The sequence below is a fragment of the Stegodyphus dumicola genome, chromosome X1 (assembly GCF_044657685.1).
Source record: "Stegodyphus dumicola isolate Sdum_Otavi_A_Nest chromosome X1, ASM4465768v1".
NCBI classification, from domain to species: domain Eukaryota; kingdom Metazoa; phylum Arthropoda; class Arachnida; order Araneae; family Eresidae; genus Stegodyphus; species Stegodyphus dumicola.
The window spans coordinates 17657238-17681794 of NC_140780.1; the positions used below are offsets into that span (position 1 = coordinate 17657238).

A 24557-nucleotide genomic window follows, 5' to 3' on the forward strand; every position below is an offset into this window, starting at 1 on the left:
CTCCTGAATGTGCTTTCTCATGAGCTTTTCTTATTATTTCTATTTGCATACTTTCAGGCACAACCACTAATTCTTTACCATCAACAAATTTAAATAAAATTCAATTTCTGTCGCAGTAATCTTCATAACTAGAAATTTAATTAATTCTTTAATCACTTTTATTCCGTTATCCTTATCCGATGGCCGATTTTTACTTTGGTAAGATGTTATCTACTGAAACACAAAGAATATTAGTGGTATATCTACTTAGGGCCTCAACATGAGCCATCCTAGCACCAGAGTGATGCTCAATCACATAACTAAATTCTTGTAGTAATAAAGCCCAACGAGCAATATGAGTTGATAAGTCATGTTTCGACATAGTCTTTTCAAACACAGAACGGTCAGTAACAATTTTAAAGGAATTCCCAATAGGTACACACGGAATTTCTTTAATGCTTCTATGATTGCTAGAGCTTCAAGCTTGTAACTAGAGTATTTCTTTTCTGCATCTGTGGTCTTTTTTACTCATGAAATAGGTAAGGTGGAAACTATTATCGTTTGGAGACATATTAAAATTGCTCCATATCCCTCTAAGCTAGAGCGTCAGTGTGCAATTCAGTCTCATAACAGTGGTTATTGTTTCCTAAGACAGGCTTTTCAGCTTTAACCGATTAAAAGAATTTCTTTCCTCCTTGTCAAATTTAAATTTACGACCTTTTTTCAAGAGATCACTCAAAGGCTTAGCAATAATGGAATATTTTGCAATAAATTTCCTGAAATATCCAGTGAGTCCAAGAAAACTATGAATTTGTTTCAAATTAGCTGGTTCTGGGAAATTAAGGACCGCTTTTGCTTTTAAAGTGGATAGAAAAATTCTACCTTCTTCGATAACATGACCCAAGAATTCGATTCGCTTCTTCAAAAAATGAGATTTCTTAAAATTAATCTCGAGCACATATTTGCTAACAAGATTTAAGAGCCATTCAAGCCGTTCAATTCCTTCTTCAAGGGAGGACGACAAGATTATTATTACGTCATCCATATATGGCAAAACAATACCCTCACTAATTAAAGGTCAAAAAAGGGTTTTATATACCTCTGAAATACAGCCAGAGAATTGCATAGACCAAAAGGAACTTTAAGAAATTGATATTGACCTTCGTGTGTTACAAATTATGTATACTTCCTGCTATTCTTGCTTACGTCAACATGGACGTCATTCCATTTTTAAGATCAATCATACTAAACGTATGTGATCCCTGTACCCGATCTAAAATATCTTCAATTAATGGAAGTGGAAACCTGATTTTTCCCAGGCAGCATGCATTCGTAAATTGCACGAGAAAAATACGTGCAATTTACGAATGGCCTTTCGTATAAAAAACGTTCAAGTTGAATGTAAAAATATCATAAAAAGTGTCCAGTTGCAATTACTATATATTTAAGCATATTTTTACGTTATACTATACGTAAATTTTGCATAAAATTTAGGTATATTTACGCGAGAGACTGCTGTTCATTCGCAACTTTTACATATAATATACGTAAATTTCTGGGATTTACGTATATTTTTAGTAAAAATTTATGTATATTTATCGCATATACGTTAATCTCAATTTTTTGCTTCACGTATGCGTAAATATTTGGTAAAAATTTACGCAAATTTTCCCGATTTTTTACTGTATATAAATGTATATATTAGGTAAAAATTAAGGTAGATATTTCCCGTATTTTACGGTACAAAAACGTATATATTTGATAGTAATTGACCTAAATTTTCCCTATGTTTTCTTTGCATATGCGAATGACTGGTAAAAATGTAATCCGATGTCTTCTCCACTTTACTGTGTATAAATGCACATTTTTTGGTAAAAAATTTGCATAAATCTCCAGTTACCTTTTCACTGCATTTTTCGTAAAATGTACTTATTTTAATCTCATATTTTTTATATAAATCTATGCAAAAACTTTCTGCATGTTATGATTAAAAGGTAAAATGTCATTTTTATATCAAATTCTCACATATCTGCCTTTTAGTTATGTACAGCGATATGGAATATCTATAACGAAAATTTAAATGCACTAAAATGGGGGGGGGAATTCTATTCAAAAATTACATAACACTTAAAGGCTGAAAATCACTTTTAATATTTCATTTCAAAGCAAATACAAAATATGCAATAAATTTCATAAACATCAATTTGCTAAATTCACTTCATAAATTTAAATTTAGTAAACAACTGTAGCAAACAGTTGTTTACTAAATTCATTATTACTAAATAACACTTTAAATAAATTATTTGCTTTTCCGAAGGACATTTTCTTATGCCATGCAAATGAACGATAGCATTAATTGATTTAAAACATAAAACTCAGGTTTACAAAATTTATTGTATATTTTGCAGTCACTTTGAAATGAAATATTAAAAGTGATTTTCAGCCTTTAAGTGTTACGTAATTTTTGAATAGAAATTAATTTTTTTTGCATTTAAATTTTCCAGTTATATATATTCCATATTGCTGTACATACCTAAAAGGTGGATATGTAAAAATTTGATATCAAATTAGCATTTTATCTTTTAATCATAATATGCAGAACATTTTTGCATAGATTTATATCAAAAATATGAGATTAAAATAAGCACATTTTATGAAAAATGCAGTAAATAGGTAATTGGAGATTTATGCACATTTTTTACCAAAAATGTGCACTTATACACAGTAAAGAGAAGACATCGGACTAAATTTTTACCAAAGTCATTCGCATATGCAAAGAAAACATAGGGAAGATTTAGGTCAATTATTATCAAATATATAAGTTTTTGTACCATAAAATACGGGGAATATCTACATTAATTTATATCTAAAGTACAATATAGTTAATTACCAAATTCAGTAAACATCATACATTTAGATTATTTGAATGAGTGTGCTAAATTTTAAAATTGTTAAATATAGCCCAGGAAATTGTAGAAAACTTACCTTTTCCATTAGTTACGAAGTTGACTTTATTTTCCTTGAAGATGAATGTTTAATGTCACAAATATTGCATTCATATCTTCAGATAATACACAAATATATACATATTTATTTATTAAAATTAAGTTTATCCAAAATATGTTAAAGAAAATATTAATTTGCATGTAAGTTAATCGAGTAACTTCTGTTTTAATTACAGACATAATTATGATATGTAAAAATTTTACATTTATCAGCCAATCTTGCAATGCATTCTCAGTTTAAAATCTTATAAATATATTAGATCAGTACTAAAAGTTCACCTCTACAAAAGAAATGCTTTATTGAGGCATTTTTAAAAAGTTCCCTTTTACAATGTAACTGTTAATTTCATAAATACGTTCATAAAATTATGCAAATTCAAAATTACCTAAATATGTTCTTTATTTTATCTTATATACCAGATAAAATTTTAAAAAGTTAATTTGTTTAGGAATATTGAATTTTTTAATATTTATCTCATGTGACGTTTTCTATAACATCATTATAAATGTACATGTTCATGTGGACATACCAATTATTTTTTTTCATCAAATAGCTTTATGGTATTAAATGATTTAAAAGGAGGCAACTGGACAAAAGAAAGCAATTAGAAGTTGGCTAATTTTTGATTAATTTGTTGTCAAATGCTGTGCATTTTAGATTATACTCATATGATGACAATGAGTTATTTAAATTATAAAATTATTATGAACATATCCCACATAAATTAACAAGTATCAAATTTCAAGTTGTTTGAAGCATTATGAACTGTAATACTTGCAAAAGAAATAAACATGAAATTAATTTAAGAATTAGGTTTATTTTACAGGTATTCGAAAACTGCAATTATTGTTAAACAATAAAAACTCACATTAAATCTGAAGAGCATAATTTTTTTCAATAATAAAATTCAACATAGATTGCAATCAGCTTTGCCATATTTGTTCTACAGTTCGCTGTCTTTAATATCCTGCTCGATTTTTGTAAAAGTGAATTCTTTGTCACCCAATGTTTTGAGAACAGCTCCTAAACAAGAAAAAGAAAAATTTTTAATAATTTCACACTTCATATGTTTTCAGTTTTTAAATATAGTTGAAGTATTAAAAGATGCATATAAAATGCACGAAGTATTTCATATTTAAAAATTTACATTTCAGTAATTAAAAATTTAAGTTCATACTATCACACAGTAAACTTCAATTATATACCTTACACAATGCCTATAATTTCAAGTAAAAAATACCTAAAGATTTGTTTAGAAATGCAAGGTTAAGAAAGTCTAATGGCTATGTTTGTATTTAAGTACACGAGAAAAAACTTAATTTTGTATTAATTATATTGCATTAGCCTTTCCAATTTTACTCCTACATATAGTAAAGAATATTCGCTTTCTTACAGATAACTTTTTCTTAAAAAAAGAGTAAGCAGAAAACTAATCACAACACTATATACATATAACAGAATACTTCATAAACATATACATGTCATTAACATATGTATATGCATTGACAGGCTGTTTTACACATTTCAATAAACCACTACACAATCAAAAGTATTATCAGTAAATTCCTCCAAAATCAGAACACAAATCTTTAATTATGATAACAATGGCATCTCAGTTTGCAATATAAAATATTTCAAGTCTACATGCATGTGCATTCTAAGCAAACAGAAAGCTGAATAACAATAAAATTATAAATACCATAAAAATGTTAAAAGCCACGTAGAATGATAGCAAGACTAAATGAAGTCTTCCTTCAAAAATCAATTTAAATTAAAAAATTTGCTTTCCTATTTAACATCCCAAAATAGGGTTACTGCTTTCACTAACTAAATTTCCTGTCTTGGCAAAATAAAAATTGTCACTTCTGTTGCAGGAAATATTTGCTGCAAATAATCCACTGAAAAAAATTTAATTGTGGCTTGAATATTTTCTTTATTAAATAAATGAAAAATTCCCACGTAATATTAATTTATGATCCACATGAAGCTTTTTACCTCTACCATATCATGCAGCTATTTTAAAATATATACTCTGATATAAAAGCCACAGAATGTTTTTACCAATATGAATATGGTATAAATCATTAATAAATCTTCTAAAAACAGCCTAAAAATTTCTGAATTTGATACCCAAAACATAATTCTACGTAACTGTTAATGTATGCATTTGCTTGCACATACTTAAAATGAATTATACTCACAAAAACTTAACATAACATATTAACTTTAATAAATTCTTAATTAGCAGAATGACTCAATTAAGGCAAAATATGAAAGAAATCTACCTGATGGAATAGTTGTAAAAGATATATTTAAAAAAGCTAATACTGTTTACCTTACACATGGCAGAAATTGAGTAAACTGTATGCAGCTGGATTATTTATTAGGAATAGAAGTTAGATCAAAGTACCAGTTCTGGAAGGCTTTAACCATTTGGGTGCAAAGAAGCATCTCAGTTTAAAAAAGAATAAAAGCTAATAGAATTTTAGAACTTTTACAATCTAGTACAAATATTACACATAAACAACACTAAATGCCATTATTTACTTGGATATTTTCCTTCTTTGTGTACTTTACTCCTTAATTTTTCAGGATATGATTTAGAAACAGAGTTATAGTAAAAATGTGTACTGGTAAAAAAAAATATTGCTGAAACTTCCTTTGAATTATATACTATAGTGCAAAGAGGGATGGAATATGTGACTAAATATGATAAATCAGATTGCAATAACATTAAACAAATAACATGAAAAACTGAAAAAAGTAATTTTTTTTTAAAATTATTTTTTAACTCAATAAAAGACAGACAGTATTTCCAACTTATTAAATTCAATTACATCTTACCCAGGGTTCATAGCCACATTTTAGTTAAAAAAAATAAGCATCTATAAGCACTTTTCAAGCACATTTTAGGGAAAAAATAAGCACCTGTCTAATTATATTATACACAACTGCATAATCTTAAAAGAAAAATTAGACTTGTAATTTAAAATATAAGCAATGCAATATTTATTAAGAAAATGGAAGACCATGGATTTATTAGACCATGAAAAACAATTAACTTTTTTTTTTTTTTTTAATTTTAAATGACAGTTCAATTTACAGAATTTGTTTACAATGAGAAAAAAAAAAACTATGCAGAACTAAACTATATTACAAGATTTAATGATGAAATTTCAGTTCAAAATATAGAAAATAAATAACAATAAGCCATATCAATTGTATTCATTTGGCACTTAATAAAAAATACTATTTATTTTTCCACTCATATTAATATTTAAATAATTTAACTTAAATCAAAATTCTGAACAATTTCTAAATTTTCATTGCATAACAGTTTTCCCTTAATATAGATTCCAAGCAAAGTAATTTAAGTAAAAAAGAGGCACATTTCTGAAATCAGAAGACAGGAAATTGCTTCATGCAGTCTCCTTTAACAGTAAAAGCTTAACTAACCCGCATACTCGGAAATTGCCAAATATTCCGGATAGTAACTGGAAAAAGAGGAGTGGGGGGAGATAGTAGCCGTTCTTTAGATTTCTCGGCTAAATAAATGATTTTGACATTTCGATATGTGCATCATATAAAAACAGACCAACGGAACTGAGAAATATTCCACTTAGAAAGCACAGAAAAACTCTTTTAAGTGTTCATAAACAAATCTCAGACGGAACATCAAAATCAATTATCTCTGCAAAATACCGCAAATGTTATTGTGCAATACATGCGGCGTAATTCTTCCACATGTGATATTACGCAGTCGGAATCAACAGCTGCTGGTATTCGGAGAGTAAAGAATTAAATAAAGGAAAAGAAAGACTTACTAATTTGGGGTGTTTCTGATTCTAATTTTCAACAGACTGCGTTAAATTTCCGGAATAGAATCAATCTTCGCTTAGGTTGGGTAGACCGCAAAAACTTTTAGTCCTATTCAATCCAGATTGGACAGTGGGGGGGGGATCCGCTGCTTCAATATTAGAGATTTTACGGAGAAAGTGGAGAACCTCCCAACCTCCGTACTGTATAATGTATTGGGGGGGGGAAATTATTTTGACTATTCGATTACCTTCCTTTTATTTAAGCCATTCCGAATATTATTCCCTAGAAAGCTAATCTGTGTAAAAACACACCCATTTTTGGAAGTTTATCTACACTTCAGCAGTTACTGCAACTATATTATTATAAATATTCATGCATATACTCATAATATAAGCATAACGATCATAATAAATATGAATATGAACTGACCACGCAGAACGAGAATGCAAATTATTAAAATCTTGATAGAAATTCAAACATGTGTAGTATTTGGGTGGGAGGAAAGGAATACCGAATGTAACGGAATTTTCTACCATTTTCACAGTTTTTTGACCAATAGAACGATGTGCACATGTCTGTACTCTCGCGTGCACCGTAGGTTACGGTAATGTAGAGAAAGAGGGGAAAGCAATTTCCGGGAGTATGATTCACCATCTGACATTGCATATAAGAAAGAAAATTTGTTTATTTAGTTTCGGCTTCAGTACGGGAAAAAAATGCACGCTCATTAAAAAAAAGCACTAAAAGCAAAAAATAAGCACTAAAAACAAAAAACAAAAAAATAAAGGGCTTTAAAGAAAAAGTAAGCACCTATAAGGGCTTTTATATTTTATTTTCAAATATAAGGACTTATAAGCACTTGTAAGGGCTGCTACGAACCCTGTTACCTTTGTCAAACCAATATTGGTACTTTTCCATTTTTCCGGTGCAAGCGATAAAGTTGCCCAAAATGGTACAACCTATGCCAAACAGAATATCCTTGCTGGTAACCTTTTACGTTTCATTTTCAAAACACGTCGCAGCTATTTCTATCAGATCGAATGTTTCTCTCAATACTGGGATACAATGACATAGAATTTTTACCAGATAGTTCAATTTTATGTCCTAAGGCCATTCACGGTAATTAAATTAATTAGTATGCAATCACACGCTCACCCAAAAATATAGAAAAGGCAAAATCAAGGGTTAAATTCATCAATTCTAATGAGAATGCACTAGCAAAGTAAAGCACATGTTATGTTACATAATTTCTGAGTAAGCTATTCATACGAAATGAAATAATTCTTGCATTTAAACTTGTATTCCAAATTAAGATTTAACTTGAAATTAATGTAGATAATTACTGAGAGAATTAGCGTAGTTTAACATGAGATCACTTGGGGTCACGTGATATAAAATGGCGAATCAGAATGTTGTACCATGAAAGCATAGTAAATTCTTAAATTAATCTCTTTTTACAAACACAAATTAATGTCTTTCTACAAATTTATTGTCTTTATTTATTATCATTTTACAAAATTTTAAACCATATTAAAATGTTTATGCCTTTAAAATATAAATTTCTTAGAACTAACATTTGTTAACATTTTTTATGTGTATACTGCGTGTTGTCGCCAATAAAGTCTGCTTGGCAAGATTTGTGCCGGCGAAACGGAAAAGTACCCTGATATTTTTAATTTTTTTTTATAATTTTCATGAATTTTAGGGAGGCTCGGCAGCACAGTGGCTAGTACGTCACGCAGCAGCACCAGAGGTCTGGTGTTTGATTCCCAGGCTGGGCAAGGTTGAAACAGCCTTTCATCCCTTGAGTGGGTCGATAAAATTAGTACCAAGTTCCATTGGGGGCTGAATACTGGGGGGCCTGCAACAAGCTGACCACTTGTGCACAAACACCACAGAGCTCACCATCTAGAAAGTAGATATCAAGGCCATGGCTGTCTAAGGGCTGTTTGTGCCATCCAGTTTAGTTTTAAGTTTTACTATTTTAGTAACATAAAAACACATCTGTAACAGGTTTGGTTTAGGTTTATTTGATTACTGCATAGCACAATAGGGCTATCTGCCTAAGGTGAGGAATGCTTTCGTGAAGGACTTTCTAAGGGAAACTGGCTCGTATACATGTTACACATGGGGAAAACCATGGAAACGGCCATGCAGCCAGACCTTTCGCGGGATTCGAACGTCAAACCGAACTACCAGTGTTCAGCGACTTTACCGCTGGGCCGTTGCCGAGCCTTCTATTAAACAGGACCTGTGTGTGCAGGATCGCCTTTGAAATTAAGAGAGTTGTATTTAAAATCAGTGCTAAACTAAAGCTGCTTTCTTGCCTAATTATTAATGAGCTGCCAAACTGCAGTTAACCATCTAATATACTACATTCAACATTATTATTTTTCTTTTTGAATGTCAGGTTTTCATTATTTCTGCCAATATATCTGTAACAGGACATAAATATTGAGTTAATGTAGAATAGAAAATTACCTTGCAACATATCCAATATGACTTAGTGGCAGTACTTCATTCTCTAGAAAAAACATTTTAAATTATTATACTTAAACAAAAAATTCATATTTGTTACAGCAAAACATCATTAACACAATAAACCAGAGTTGAATGCAAATCTAGTTTAACTAGATTCTTGAAAACTAGTTTATTACTTTCAATTTAATTTAAAAATAATAAAAAATAAGGAACGTATTATGATGACTACCTAGATATCTCGCCTAAACTGGCAATCCTTGTAGGTTATACAGGTTAACCCTAACATAGTTATAGAGGGCACTAAGATAGAGAGTATTAATCCCACACTAGGGACTCTTAACGTTTGGTGGGAACAGTTTGAAAAGTGAAACGGATATTTATAGTGAACCAATGCAAAACAAAAACAATAGTCCTTTAGGGACAAAGCCCCTTTGAACTAATAAATAAATTAACAACTTTTAGCTATTTTTTCTTGTAAAAAATAGACATACAGAATATTTTTAGAAAATAACAGTACTTTAAGCATGCATTTTCCACATATTTAACACAATAATTCATTCTAGCTGTGTTGCAATACTGGCAAAGGTACTCCTCTGTTATTAGGACGGGATTCAGAAATGTACAATGAAACCTCGAGATACGAGGAAAGTATGAGCAAAATATGAGCATTCACTTGAGTAGCAGCCTTTCAACATCAAAAATCTACACTATTCTGAAGAAGCAGGAAGAAATTAAGAAACTTGATTTAGCCAAAGGAATTATCGTTGCTTCCAAGCACCATAAAAGTACTCCTAGATGTTGAGAAGCTGTTGTTGGTGTGGATTAATGAGAAGGAGTTAAAAGTTGGTAACAAAGTTAAACTATGGTTATATTATTTACCAGTGTTATTTATTAGGAAAAATTGACTTGATATTAAAATGTTCATTTTTTGGGGGGGTGTGAAACGGGTTAACTGAATTTCCATTATTTTCAATGGGGAAGCTTGTTTCTAGATACGAGAAATTCGCTATGCCAGTTGAATGCTGGAACGAATTAAACTCGTATCTCAAGGTTCCACTGTAGATATGTAAGCATGTGTATATGCATGTATGCATATGAGTATACACATACATAAAGAATATACACATGCACACACGAGCACCTACATTTAAAAATGCATGCATATAGACACACATTTCTGAATCTGGTCCTGATAAAAGAAGAATACCTACATGAATCATAGGATTTACATTAATCAGTTTTATTAGAATTCTTAAATACAGAGAATTTCATCTTCACTATCTGAAAATTCAGTTTCATTTCCAGCTGAAACTATATCAGGACAATCTCATTTAAGTTTTATTATTTCCCTCTAACAATTGAACATTTTTAAAACCTTTTTTATTCCATGGAAAACTAATGCTACATCAAACATATATTTTCTAAATCTGAAAATTTTAAGTTAGCTTAGAAACTGTAATCATTCTTAAAAAAGTTTGATTTATGCAGATGTGTTAGATCAATAAAATTACTTTCCTGTGAAAAAGTAATATGGCGATGAACAACATGATTTTACACATCAAGATATACTGAATGAAAATTCCTGAAATGTTTTATTTCTTGGTATCTCACTGTGCAAGAATTGTATAAATAAGACTTACCTCCCTTTAAAAAAAAAAAAAAAATGTTTACTAAATACTATGAAGAAAACTGGCTACATTATTTACAGTTCATAATTAATAGAAAATAAATCATTTCTTAGCTTATCAGAATTTATTTTTATCACATTCATAAACAGTACTAATTTAAACAAACATACCATTATGATTTCAATAACTATGAAATAGAAAAATCCAAATCTGCGTCTTTGATGGTCTAGTAGATTGGACGTCTCATTTACTATAATTCAGCAGGGTGCCGACTCCCCAGACTGTAATATATATATATATATTTAATTTACAAAGGTAAAAGCAACAAAAATATAAACAATTTCTTGGTTTTATATAAGCATTTCTGCACATTTACAATTTTCATTTTTTTTAACTATCTAGTTATATCAAAATACATGATTTAGTAAAATATAATTCAAATAATTTAAAGTATTTTAGATCAAATACTAACTTTTCAATAATTTTTTTCATGCAAGTCTAATAATCAACATAACTATCAAGTTTTGACTTCGAAAATTATGTTTAGAGAAACCTGAAGCTGCAGTAAATAGTAATAAATTTATTCAAAACTGAAAGTAAAGCATTCTTACTTTATTTTCTTTCTTTAACTATGGCAGATCTTTTAAAACAACAAAATTAAACAAACAAAAGAGAAATGCATTCATGAAAGGACATATTTCAGTAATAACAAGTACATGAAAATTCAGTATATGTAAAATAAAATGAACAAAGATTTGGAACAAAGTACCTGTGTTTCTATCGCATAAAATTTTCTGTTTTAATAGCACAATATCTTTGAGTTAAAGATTATATATTAAAGCAAATTTATAAAACTAAATTCAAAAATAAGAAATTAAATTATTTTTAGGGAAAACACTAAGCAAATAAAAAATTTTGAATTTCATAAATAAATGAAAGTTACATGCTTTATTTTTTGGCATAAAATAAATAATATTTCCAGAACAGATTTCTGAACAATTAGTCATGTTAATATTGCCTTTCTTTTTCCATTAAAAGCTATTTCCTGCTTAATTACAGTATGTTTTAAGATAAATATTAAAACGTTTGAGTAAAAATAATATAACTATAAAAAGGTGAGACACATACAAACAGGAGTGACACAAACAGTAAGAAACAGACTAGTACAAAATTTTTTCAATTTATTAATTTGGTATTCTGTCATTAACAGTACCAAATCCTGAAAATGAATCATTAGGCACGTACACAAAAGAACAACACATGGAAAATCACATTTCCTACACAGATGCTATATATAAAATTTTATATAGGTGAAGAAAGTACGAGTATTAAACACTGAAAATATAAAATATTCACTTACTTTCTTCAAATAATTAGTAACATCGATGGATTCAGTCACAAATGCCAATCCACAAACAAACAGTATTCTTTGCGAATTTACCATTCTTTTCGACCGCCATTGCTGACTTCACAAATATCCCGCCACAACCGGAAGTAGAAAGTGTCTGCTTGCCATTGGTCAGTGAACAAGAATTGCAACACTTTTTTTTTCTTTATAATTAAACATATTATGAAAGCCTTTAAATTAGCATATGAAATAAACTTACTTTTGCATTATATAAATTTATATTCACAGCATCTCTATTAAGGTAATAATTCAATTTTTCTACAAAAAATAGAAATGTCTGTGTATGCGCATGCTCAGTGTATATTCGTAAATCCGGTTAATTTTTATTAGCGTAAAATTAACTATGTAAATTTTGGGTTCATTTAACTGGACCCTTGTACTTATTCTGTGGATCTCCATATTAAGAATGTCTTTAACTGTTTCAGGAAAAATATAAAATATAATTATTTATTTTTTCCTCATATAAAAATTATTAAAATCGCTATATTATTTTTCCTGTACATTAAACAAAATTAAAAAATGTTAGCCTGCGATTTTTATAACAAAGATTAAAGGAACTGAAATATATGCAAAATATCAGGATTCAGCTTGCAATTGCGTAGAGTTATTATTATTATTAAATAAAAATATTAGTATATCTTTGATTATAATTAATGATCCTTTGGTCTACTATTGTTCAAGAAGTTAAACATTTTCAAGCATCTTCTGCTCTATTTATTATTCTATTCCTCGATATGAAAAATTTGCTAGTCTTATTCCAATTTAATTGCCCACATTTGCTAAATAAAATAAGGCGAGTATTGTACTAAACTCAGTAAGTACACAAATTTAATATACAGCTTATTCCAGTTAAATGGGTAATAGGATTTTCATAAAAGAAATTAAATTGTGTAAATTAATGTAAGTGTTGATATGAATAAAAATAACAAATTTGATATAAGAAAATAAATAAGTTATTTTGAAGATCTTTAAATTTAATCTTTAAAGATCTTTAAAGATTTAATTAATTTTTTGCAAAAATGCACATAAAGATTTAGCTCGCATGTTACAATTTATAGAAAAATTTTAGCCTCATATATGAATGCCCCTTTTTTCATGTTCGTGGAAAAGGAAAACAAAGTGAAATGCCAAAAATGCACTAAATATTTTGAATTAATAAACTTCATTTTCAATCTTTTTAGACTTCGTATAATATCCGTAAAAGTGACGAATGAAATATACCATAAAGGCAGTAGTTCCTTTCAGAACATTCGGATTCGTATAATATGCGTAAAAGTGATGAATAAAATATACCATTATGGCGGTAGTTTTTTTAGTACATTCGGATTCGTATAATTTTCGTAAAAATAACGTGTGGAAATTAACGATAAAGAGTCAACAGTAACTTCAGCCTTTTTCATTCGTATAAATTTCGTAAAAGTAACGTGCAAAAATTACCACACCCTTATTTCACCAAAATTATACGTATATTTTTGGAGACGTGCTGCCTGGGTTACTATTACTTTTTTCAGTCTCCTATAATCAATGTATAAACGTTGTGTTCCCTCTTTCTTTTTAACAATTACAACTGGACTACAATATTCTGAAAAACTAGGTTCTACTATTCCTTGTGCTAACCATTCAGCTATTTGAGCTTCAACAATTCTTTTTTCTGAAAACGGCAGCCTACGAGGCTGATGAAATATAGGTTCATTATCTTTTACTGAAAGGTTCATTTCTTTCTTTTTTTTTTTTTTACACAGTACATAACTGAAAACTAATTGTTGCAGCCTATCTCTGAGGATATTTAGAACATCAGATTCAATATTTACTTCAGTTTCGTCACAAATTAAATCAACTGGAAGAATAAAAGAAGTGTTTATTTTTTTATACACTGAGATTTATTTCTAAACATAACTTCATTTTCATTTATTAGATGTTCACCCTGCATTAACACATTACGTCCTACGATGATCTCACAAGGCATAACATCATTTTCCACTGCACAAATGTCAGCATTACACTTAAAGTCATCAATTTGAATACATTCTTTAATAAAATGGCCTAATAGTTCTACTCAGCATTTTCCAAACCCCGTCAAAGTAGAATTCGAAGGACGTAATTCTTCATTTAATTTATCAAAAACAGATTTTCTAAGCAGTGTTACTTGACTCCCAGTGCCTATTAATGATTTTACTATTAAATTACCAATTATTATCATTTTGTTCAATTTCGATTAAAAATTGACATTTAAAGGGACTTCTGTTTTCGAATTTCTTTTAGAACAATCCGAAGCTTTATGACCAAAAGCTTCAAATTTAAAACATTTAATTCCCTTATCTTTATGAATACAGTTTTTAGAAATATGATTTTTCATGCTACAATTAAAACAAAATTTATTGTTATGACTTTCAGTGTATTTCATATCAGATTTACCGTCATTCTTCAATTTTAGTCATATTTTCGTTTTCTGAGTTAGTTTTATCATTAAAATCATGTTTCGTTTTCATTCTATCAAAAGCACCTTTTTCTTTTTACAAAATCGCCTTTCATTACTTCGCACACTTTGTGTTTTTCTTTAAAATTGATCGAGTTTTTACATCCTTAAAGTATAATTTTGTTTTCGTGTGTATAATTTATTCCATTTATAACATAATATTATTGTATTAAGGCATATGTAATGTCATTTATAACATAATAATATCTATTAAGGCAGAGTCATCTATTTTCCCAAAATTACATAATTCTTTCATTTTTAAGAAATATTCTTGAGCTGATTCAGTATTTTCCATTTTCCTTTGACTTGATAATAGCTCATGTAAATTAGCAGAATTTATTTCAAAAGAATATTTGTCAGTTAAAGCTTTCCTGAATTTTGGCCATGAATTGAGTTTCAGTTCTGTTCGATTAAATAATGCTGCATTCCCGCCAAGTGATCATTTGGCGAAGATAAATTTTTATAAATCCGACAAATTAAACAACGTAGAAGTATTTTCAAACATTGAACAACATTTTCATGCGATTCTGCATTAAACTTTGTAATAGTACTTTCCATATCAGAATAATTAATGTTAACACTCTGAATTATAGAATTTCCAGTTGTTACATTTTTACAAGCATAATCACACTGTATCAAAGAATCAAGATTAATTTTCTTATCAGAAATATTGCTCTGCATTGAAAAATCATTTTCACTTCTTTTATTTATTAATATACTTCTGTTTCGGATTCATCGGAGCTAGATGTTTTGTCGCCATTCACATTTTCAGCTATAGTTTCAATATCACATAATAAAGATAAAATTCTTTTCGCTATTTCTAATTTATTGCCGTCAAATGAGATACCTAGAATATTAGAAATTGTAACTAGCTCATTAAATAAAAAGTTTTCTTCGAAATTTTTTTATTACTTTTGAAATTCGTCACAATCTGAAGCAAAGTCAAAACCAGAAAAGTTTCTAATTTTTTTTTCTGTTAGATCTGTCACCATCTGTATTGAAAATAAATTTGTGTAAATTTCTAATTTTATCTGCTTTACAATTATTTAATGCAACGTTGATTTGTGTTATTTCACTTAGAATTGTCAAAAATGAAAAGAGAATCTACATACCTTCTATCTTCGAAGTTTTTTCAACATGTAATCTTACGTAGAATTTCAGTTGTTGCTTGAAGCGTTCTATAATCTCAACTTCTGATATAATACGTGGTAATACCTTCTTGAAAAAGACATCTAAGAAACTACTTGAAAGGACAGCATGTTTAATTGCATTTAAAGTATTTACATTTTTAACAAATAAGTTAGTTATAAACTGAATTAATTTCTTCAATACATTTTTGTTTGCGTCTTTATCCTCGTTCTTTTACTGCATCTTGAGTCCATTTCATCTAATTGCAAACTGACGAAATGAAAAATAAAACATTAAAAGAATTATACAATGAGCAATCTGTACTCCATCTGGTATTCAACATTGGCAGTACATAACCATACTAAAGAAATAAAATTAGCAGCTTTTTCTATACATTCTAAATGCATTTAGTTTTTTTTTCTTTTTTTTTTTTTTTTTTTTAGAATAACAAAAATCTTTAATTAAATCCAAAAATACTAAAATAAAAAGGAAACGTGTTAAAGAAACCAAATACATATAGAGAAAGAAAATTATTCTACAAATATATATACATACAGTTATTATTATTTCGTCACAAATTAAATCAACTGGAAGAATAAAAGAAGTGTTTATTTCTTTTATGCAAATGAGATTTATTTTTAATTGTAACTCCATTTTCATTTTCATTTATTAGAGTTTCACCCTGCATTAACACATTAAGTCCTAAGATGACCTCGCAAGGCATAACATCATTTTCCACTACACAAATGTCAGCATTACACTTAAAGTCATCAATTTGAATACATTCTTTAAAACAGCCTAATGGTTCTACTCGGCATTTTCCAAACCCCATCAAAGTAGAATTCGAAGGACATAATTCTTCATTTAATTTAATAAAAATTACCACACTTGTTTATAATTTCAGCCTTTACCCATTTCTACTTTCTTCCCAAAATGCAAATCACTTAGATAGTTTTTAAATTGAGGTTTTTGGTGTGCAAGACAGAATGTGTTTTTAATCTCCGCTTGCTCGCTGCATTAGTTCCTGCCAGCTCTGATAATTTGTAATTTTTTGTTTGCATTATTGCTGCGGGCATTTGAATTTGTTATGGCGATAGAGAGTCAGCTTAAATTATAATTAAATTTTGTAGTCTTTGACCACTAGTCCATATTTTTTGTTTGAATTTGACTGTTCTTGTTTAATTACATCACCACAAGCTGCAGTTGATTTGGTTTGCATAAGAACATGCCTTTAATTGCTTTTTAATTAAGAGGCTTATTTAAACCTTTGTCTGACTTTGTAGTTACTTTCAGACATAGCAATAATTTGCTTCACGTCTGTTGGGGGAGTGGAGTATTTAATTTTAACAAGATCAAGTAAACTCTCATAGGTACATTGTGGAGAGGTTGGCAAGTTAGGAGATACAGCGCACAGAAACTAGTGAGAACATTGGTTTGCATATTGAGAGAAATTTCTAATTCTTAGAAAAGATGTTTAAAGAGAAGGAAATTGATATAGAATTAGCCAAAATGTCTGGACCCGCTTCAAATAAAAAAAAAAAAGACGCATAAATATTTTGTTGCGTGTTGTTGCTATAAAACATTTAAAATAGTGGTCAGGTAAATCCATAATGGCTAAGGTTATCTAACTACCTAATTCAATTATGTATAACTAACTGCTTACCCTTAAAAATTATCTCTGCATATTAAAGGGAGCTATTTCCATTCATTAATCCTTACCGTGGTACAAGATAAAACACAAAAATGTAAAAATTAATGTAAAACTTATTCATTGTATATAGTGAGACCTAAAATAATACAAAGCAACTTAGTATCACCTCTGGTGCTTTAGTGGCTTATTAGAACTTCAAAAATATATTTACTGGGTTACAAGTTAAAAAAATCAACATGAAACTAACTATTAGTAAAACGTAAATAAAATGTCACTTATCTTCTTTCAAATGTGCCAAACTATTATAAGTGTAAAGTATTTAATGCTATTTGATAAATTTCATAAAGTATATTTTATTCTCAAACTTCTTAATTATGTTAATTAAGTTATGTTTGATAATGCAGCCTACTTACGGATCTATTTTATTTTTGAATGGTATTACAAAAGTGAAGTTCAGGCAGAGATAATATTTTTAATTGAATTTATTAATTTGCTATTTGCTCATAGGTCCTTAATTTTTTTCATTAATGGTCCTAAAAAGTACTTAATTTCTATGTGCGAATGTATATGAACCCTGGTATATAAATAGTACTCTTGACTAGAAAGTTCTTCAAATAAGTATTTAACAAGTCTTTCCCCATATTCTAAAGTTTCTTTTAACTCTTTTTCCCCATATAAACAATGAAGTTACAGATACAACTTGATTTCGGTTCACATAATTTGTTAAATGTTTTTGATGCTTTGACATTGTGATGCTCAAAACAGAAACATTTCACATACACAAGGTAAAATTCTAGATTAGAACCTGAACTGCAAACTCAAATATCAAACACTGTAGGGGGGACAACACTCCAGTAACATTCATTAATAAATATCCCATGCACATTTAAAAAGCCGCAAGGAAGCCTGCCAGCAGAGAGCATACCTATTGCCTTATGTTTATATAATCAAAACCCAAGTGCATGTGAGTCATCTTTGTCTCATTTTGAGTAGAAGATATATGTAGAATGTCAAATCTATGTGTATCTCAAATCCTGTGAATATATAATGCCATCTTCTGCCGAAAATATCAATTTCTAAAACATTCCAAAACTCTGACACAAATGCATAGGATAGGCGGGTGTGAACAAAAAATGCCAGCCGGGAAGTGAGTGCACTTCATGGTGACAAATTTGCATGACAGTCATTGCAAAAGGGTCAAGTAATAATTACTGATTGTGTTAAAAAGCTAATTTTATTAGTTTTGATTTGGATTTATTTAAAATCATAAATTATAATCAGATGGTAAGAGTAAAATAAAATGAAGGTTTATGCCAGTAAAATGATTTTTTTTGCACCAAACACAGCAAACTTGAATTTCAAGAAAACTGAATAAATTATTTTTGCAAACTATAGATGTGCATATTTTACTATTCATTAAGAGGCTATATTATGAGTAATTAATTAATATGGACCGTATGCTTTTTGAGAATATTAATTCAGTTTAAAATTGGTTAATCTAATTTACAGTCTATCAGCTACAGCTTCACAATGTGCAAGGTAAAAAAATATAAGATGCTGTTTTTTGCATATGAACAAATATATAAGCACATGAAGAGGACTAGACTTTGATTAGCATGCACGTATAAAGAGTGACCTTGAACTGCATTCTTACACTTTCATGAAGGGCACCTCAGTCATTGAACAGCTCTCTTGAGATAGCATGTTGACAGGAATCACTGTCTTGTTGAGATGAACAGTTTGTGTTGCTAACCCTAGCTTTGGGAAAAAATTCACATAAATTAAACTTGTGGTCCATTTGTTCCAATTTTTGGTTCATTATGAGAGGAATACTCATGTAGTTGTGGGAATTAATTCAAAACCTTTACCATTATATTTTCTTTGCCATTTGAAGTATAAAAATGCTTTGCTAAACCAGAGTTTACCAACCCTTTTCTTGCATTAACCTCTTTTAAAAGAATGCTTTTCTTCATTGACCCCTTTACCTTTTCATCTATAACATACAACATAATCAAAATATAAATAATTGTGCATAAATAAAGATAAGAATTAAACTAAGGAAACGACTGAACAATTGAGAAAAAATTCTTTATTAGATTTAGGTTTTCTTATTTTTTATATTCTAATTGTTTTTAATTTTACAAATATTAACAAGTTTTCAGAAACACAATTACAGATTCTAGTTGTACAGAAGCTCGATTTTAAATAATGTTCCCTATCGTTGCTCTGTTTGATGTATTTGATACATTATTTTTAATATTTGGCATATATTTGCTTAGCTTAATTCTTAAAGCATCTCTTTTCAAATATATTCAACCTTTTCCCCCCATATTAAATAATTGACTTTACTAAAACCTGGTTCTACTAGGTAAGAAGAGGGGAAAGCCGATAATGTTGGTTTGGTAATGACTTTTATTTTGGGATATTTCTCTCGGATGAATTTAAAATTCCAAAATTTAGTGCACCCATGTATTTTGAATAAGACTTTAAATGATGCAGCCTTATAAAAATAAGCAATTATTTATCAGTACTATTATCAGTATACCATCCGTGCAACTTTTTGTAATCAGTGGCATAGCTGCCAGCTCTCCTGGTTTTTCATCCCATTACCTGGTCTTCCAGTAAATCACTAAATCTCCCAGTTTTTAATTTGTAGCCTTTCTTAAGGAAAATGTTTCCCAGCAATAAATGAAATTTATTGAATTAATGCAGCTTAAATTAGGTAATTCCATTCCCCTACACCTTAATGATTTTCGGAATAATTTTTCTTATTAAACTTTATTTCGTCTGAATAGTATTTTTTCTCATTACATTTTATTGCTATTACTAAATTTTTCATATTAAATTTCATTTCATCCAAGTTGTAATAATCTGCTGTATGTATTTGTGAATTTTTATGTGAAGCTTCAAGCCATGGAGACTGTAATTGCCACTCGTGAAGGCTCTATCAGCTACTGGATATGAACAATTTTTTTTTTAAACCTATCATAGGTGTCCAAATATTTATTGGTAGAAAAGTAGTAAAAGATGAAGACGATGAAGGTGAAATAGTAAGGATGAGCTGTGATGGGGTACTGGAATGTATAGGCAGGTTATTAGAATATATGTGTCAACAAACTTGTCCAAGTTTAAAAACATCATAACTTCATGCTATGTTCATCACACATTGTAAAACATGTTGTCATGGCTTTCAGGCTAAGGGGCACACCACAGCAGACTTCCTAGGAAATAACTGAAAAATCTTCCAAAATTTTGTAGCTATTTGATATACATATTCCACAAAGAACTTTATGAAAACAGCTTCAACATTGTGGGTAAGCTGTTAAAAAAAAAAAAAAAAAAAAAAAAAAAAAAAACTTTTTATATGGTCTGTGAAGAATAAAAATTCTGTAAATAAAAAAATAAACTTTTTATATGGTCTGTGAAGAATAAAAATTCCAAATACTATTCATTATGCTTTAGCAAAAATTAAATGCAAAAAGTTTCATAAATGTACATACAAAATTTTCAAATATTTGAAAACAAATATTTATATATTGAATGAACAGATATTTTTATATATTATTATATTAATTCCTTTTAAAATTCAGAATTTTTGCTTTTGAGACACCCTGTGTGAAAAGTTAGATATTTCTATTTGCAGTAATTTCTACCCACAGTTAGCTTTCTTAAAATTACTTTATATTGTGAAACTTTGAAAGTATATGCAAAATCAATATGAAAGAAAAAATAAATACCTTTTTCTGGCACTCTGTCTATGATAAATGGATGTGAAAATTCTGAATGTAGTGTTTTCCTCTGGAGAGCAAAATTAAAATATTTAAATAATACAAAAATAAATGAAATGGGCAGGACACCACAATTACACCACTGGTCATACAAGTATAACCCAAGCACATTAACTGTGTTGATACATTCCAATTTTGATGGAAACATCCTGGGAGATGGATCTGAGGGTCTCTTACCTCTCTTTCCCTCCCACCAAACCACTCAAGAGATCTTCCAACTGAGTAGTATTTTAAGTGATCTCATGCCACACAGACACTGTATACTTACAAACATCCATACCTTCTCTGGTCTTCAAATCCAGGTCCAATCATAAGCAGCTAGCATTGCTAACCACTGCTGATATACGAGGGCCATCCAGGAAGTAGATTACGTTTCCGTCTGTGTCCGCTAGGGGCGGGGCTAGCGCGGCCATCTTGGGGTCAGAGCGTTGCGCAGCTCAGTCTGCATCTAGCCGTGCTAGTGAGAGGTTCGTGCTGTGCTCCGTTCAGATACTGTGACGGTTTGAAATGTCTGCGTTAATTGAAAATCCCGCGAGCTGCGAGGTGCGCTCAGTAATAAGGTTTCTGACTGCAAAAAACTGTAAACCGATAGAAATCTATCGGCAGCTTCGTGAAGTGTATGGGGACAACATTATCACTGAAGGTGGAGTGCGTCAGTGGGTCATAAGATTTCAAAATGGCCGAACCAATGTTCACGACGAAGATCGAAGTGGGAGAGCCAGCATAGTGACCGCCGAACTTCTCGAAAAAGTCGATGCTAAAGTCCGTGAAAATCGAAATTTCACAATAACGGAACTTTCTTTGAGTTTTCCACAAATTTCGCGAAGTTTGTTGCACGAAATCATCAGCGAAAAGCTTGGTTACCACAAGTTTTGTGCAAGATGGAAGGCAAGAAGAGGTAACGAAGTGGTTGAAGGCGCAGGCGGCCGAATTTTTCGACGAAGGAATTTCCAAGCTCGTACATCGCTACGATAAATGCCTTAATTTGTATGGTGACTATGTAGAAAAGTAGTATTTGAGTGTGGCTTTCATCTGTATATAATAAAATTTGTTTCCTATACTTTGTTTATTTTTTTATTCCAAAACGTAATCTACTTTCTGGATAGCCCTCGTAGGTGGCAAAGAAAGGTGACATAAAATCAAGTAGCAGAAAGAACCAGGTATGTCATGTATAGTGACATTCTGTGTTATGAGTTGTAGTGAGCAGTTACATTTCCATGACTTGCAGTTTTTGAGGGAAATATGACCGAATTTATCATGCTACATTCAGAGCTAAACTTTAAATATTATAAAATGTAAAGCTGATTATAGCACAAACTACTAATTTGACAAAAATAGTATTTATGAAAGTCTCAAATTTACATAAATCTTGGACAAAAAAAAAAAAAAAAAAAATGGACATTTCCATATGCCTATGATATGTCCATATGTCCACTGGGCTGATTGAGGAAATTTAACTTGCGTTTTTCATGTCTCGGAAGCACAACTTATGATATGTATTAAATTAATATGTAGCATTGTTCTAACATAGGTATTTTGATGCAAAATCTGACTTTTTCTGAAATAACGTACTGTTTTTTTTTTTTTTTTTTTTTTTTTCCTTCTCCTCCATATTTCGATTCTGTGACTCAAAATATGCTCAAATATTAAATTTTGTAAAATTTGATGAGAAACTTGGTGATAAATTAAAAAACTTAGCTTGATGTACTTTTTTCAGTTTTCACCAAGAATTTTTTCAATTTTTTTGTGTGCAAGGTGTATGTATATTGGTTGTTTGCCAAAAGGCTTTGAAATTTTATTTTGGTCCACAAGTAGCTGAATTAATAAGACTACTGAACACTGATTGAAGTCCTGGCCACTGAGTTAGTTGCTTGGCCATTTCTGTTTTTTCCCTAGACAGCCTTTGCATGCTTTGCCACAATTAAACATACAAGCAGCCTCAGATCCATCTCCCAGGATGTTTCACCCAGCCATTCCTGAACTTATTCAAACATGTGAAGATTTGAAAATGGCAATTTTGAGCACGTTTTAAGGTAAACGTAAATTAATATTTGAACATTTATGATTTCTAAAATGAAGTTTAATGTAATTTTTCATTCCTGTTTTTCTCAGTTTTTGTTTTTTTATTTGATTCTGGCAACACATAGAAGGACTATCTTTGTAAAGGGGAGGATATCTTTGTGGAGGACCTTTTAAAGGGAACTGGCTTGTATACACATTACGCTTAGTGAAAACCATGAAAACACCCATGCATCCAACCTGTTCGCTTAGAATCTAATTTAGATCGAACTGTTGGTGCCAAGAAGTAGGGGTTGCAGTGTAGTCTTTTGTTATATCCTTTATATGTAAATATGCAGATTTCTCATTTTTCTCTCTCTTGTTAAAAGACAATTTATTGCTTTTGAGGGTACAATGTTCCTCATGATTGATTTAATATCATGTAGTACTCATGTTTATCTTAATCAGCAGAAAAAGTAGAAAATTTAGTATATGAATTATTACTGTTGGTGAAAAATAACCTGATTAATTGGATTTTCAAACATTATGAGGAGAAATTGTAAGTATACTTCTCTTTGAAATTAAAACTTACTCATGGTTCTTAAAACAATTTTTTTTCCAGGGAGAAAATTGAAACTTTTTCTGAACTAGCAAATATATTTTCAGAGGAAAATAATCAAACTAACTGTAGAACACTCTTAATTCGGGTATGTACAAATATACTTTTATAATTATTCTCTTTATGCATTTCTGTCTTTGTATATTTGAATGCATATAAAATTTTCTTCAGAATGTGCCTACTTGAAAAGGCTTTTCCTAAAAGTACAGGATTTCCAATTGACATGTAGGCTTTTTCTTCCATTAATTCTTTGATATAGAGCCCTAGTTTTCTAATAACTTAACAGTTTTTATAATGTGCTTTTTTTCCACTACAGCACAAAAATCAGATCTAATTCTGTAGCACCTGCTTAATGAAATTATCTTACAAGGAATGTTTCTAAATAAGGATAAGATCTGTGTTGTGCATTCTTTTGTTTGCAAATTTTAACTGGCTGTCTTAACTTTTGCAAGTGAAAATTCAACCTTTTTGCAAGGTGGTTGCAATTTTTACTTGTCTATGGGGTAAACACCATAATTTTTCACTTCTTTAAGACTATAAATTTCCTTTGACCCTTGACAAAGGGGTGGAAACATG

General features: G+C 29.8%; 1 protein-coding gene across 6 annotated transcripts in view; it reads left to right on the top strand.

Annotated features, from left to right (window-relative positions):
• Rgl (Ral guanine nucleotide dissociation stimulator-like) overlaps positions 1–24557 on the top strand; it is a 165657-nt gene that overhangs the window by 91201 nt on the left and 49899 nt on the right. For all 6 annotated transcript variants that reach the window (XM_035357166.2, XM_035357162.2, XM_035357165.2 and 3 more), the window contains one exon: positions 23985–24069. In XM_035357166.2, coding sequence (XP_035213057.1) covers positions 23985–24069 — 85 coding nt within the window. The remainder of the gene's footprint in view (positions 1–23984; positions 24070–24557) is intronic.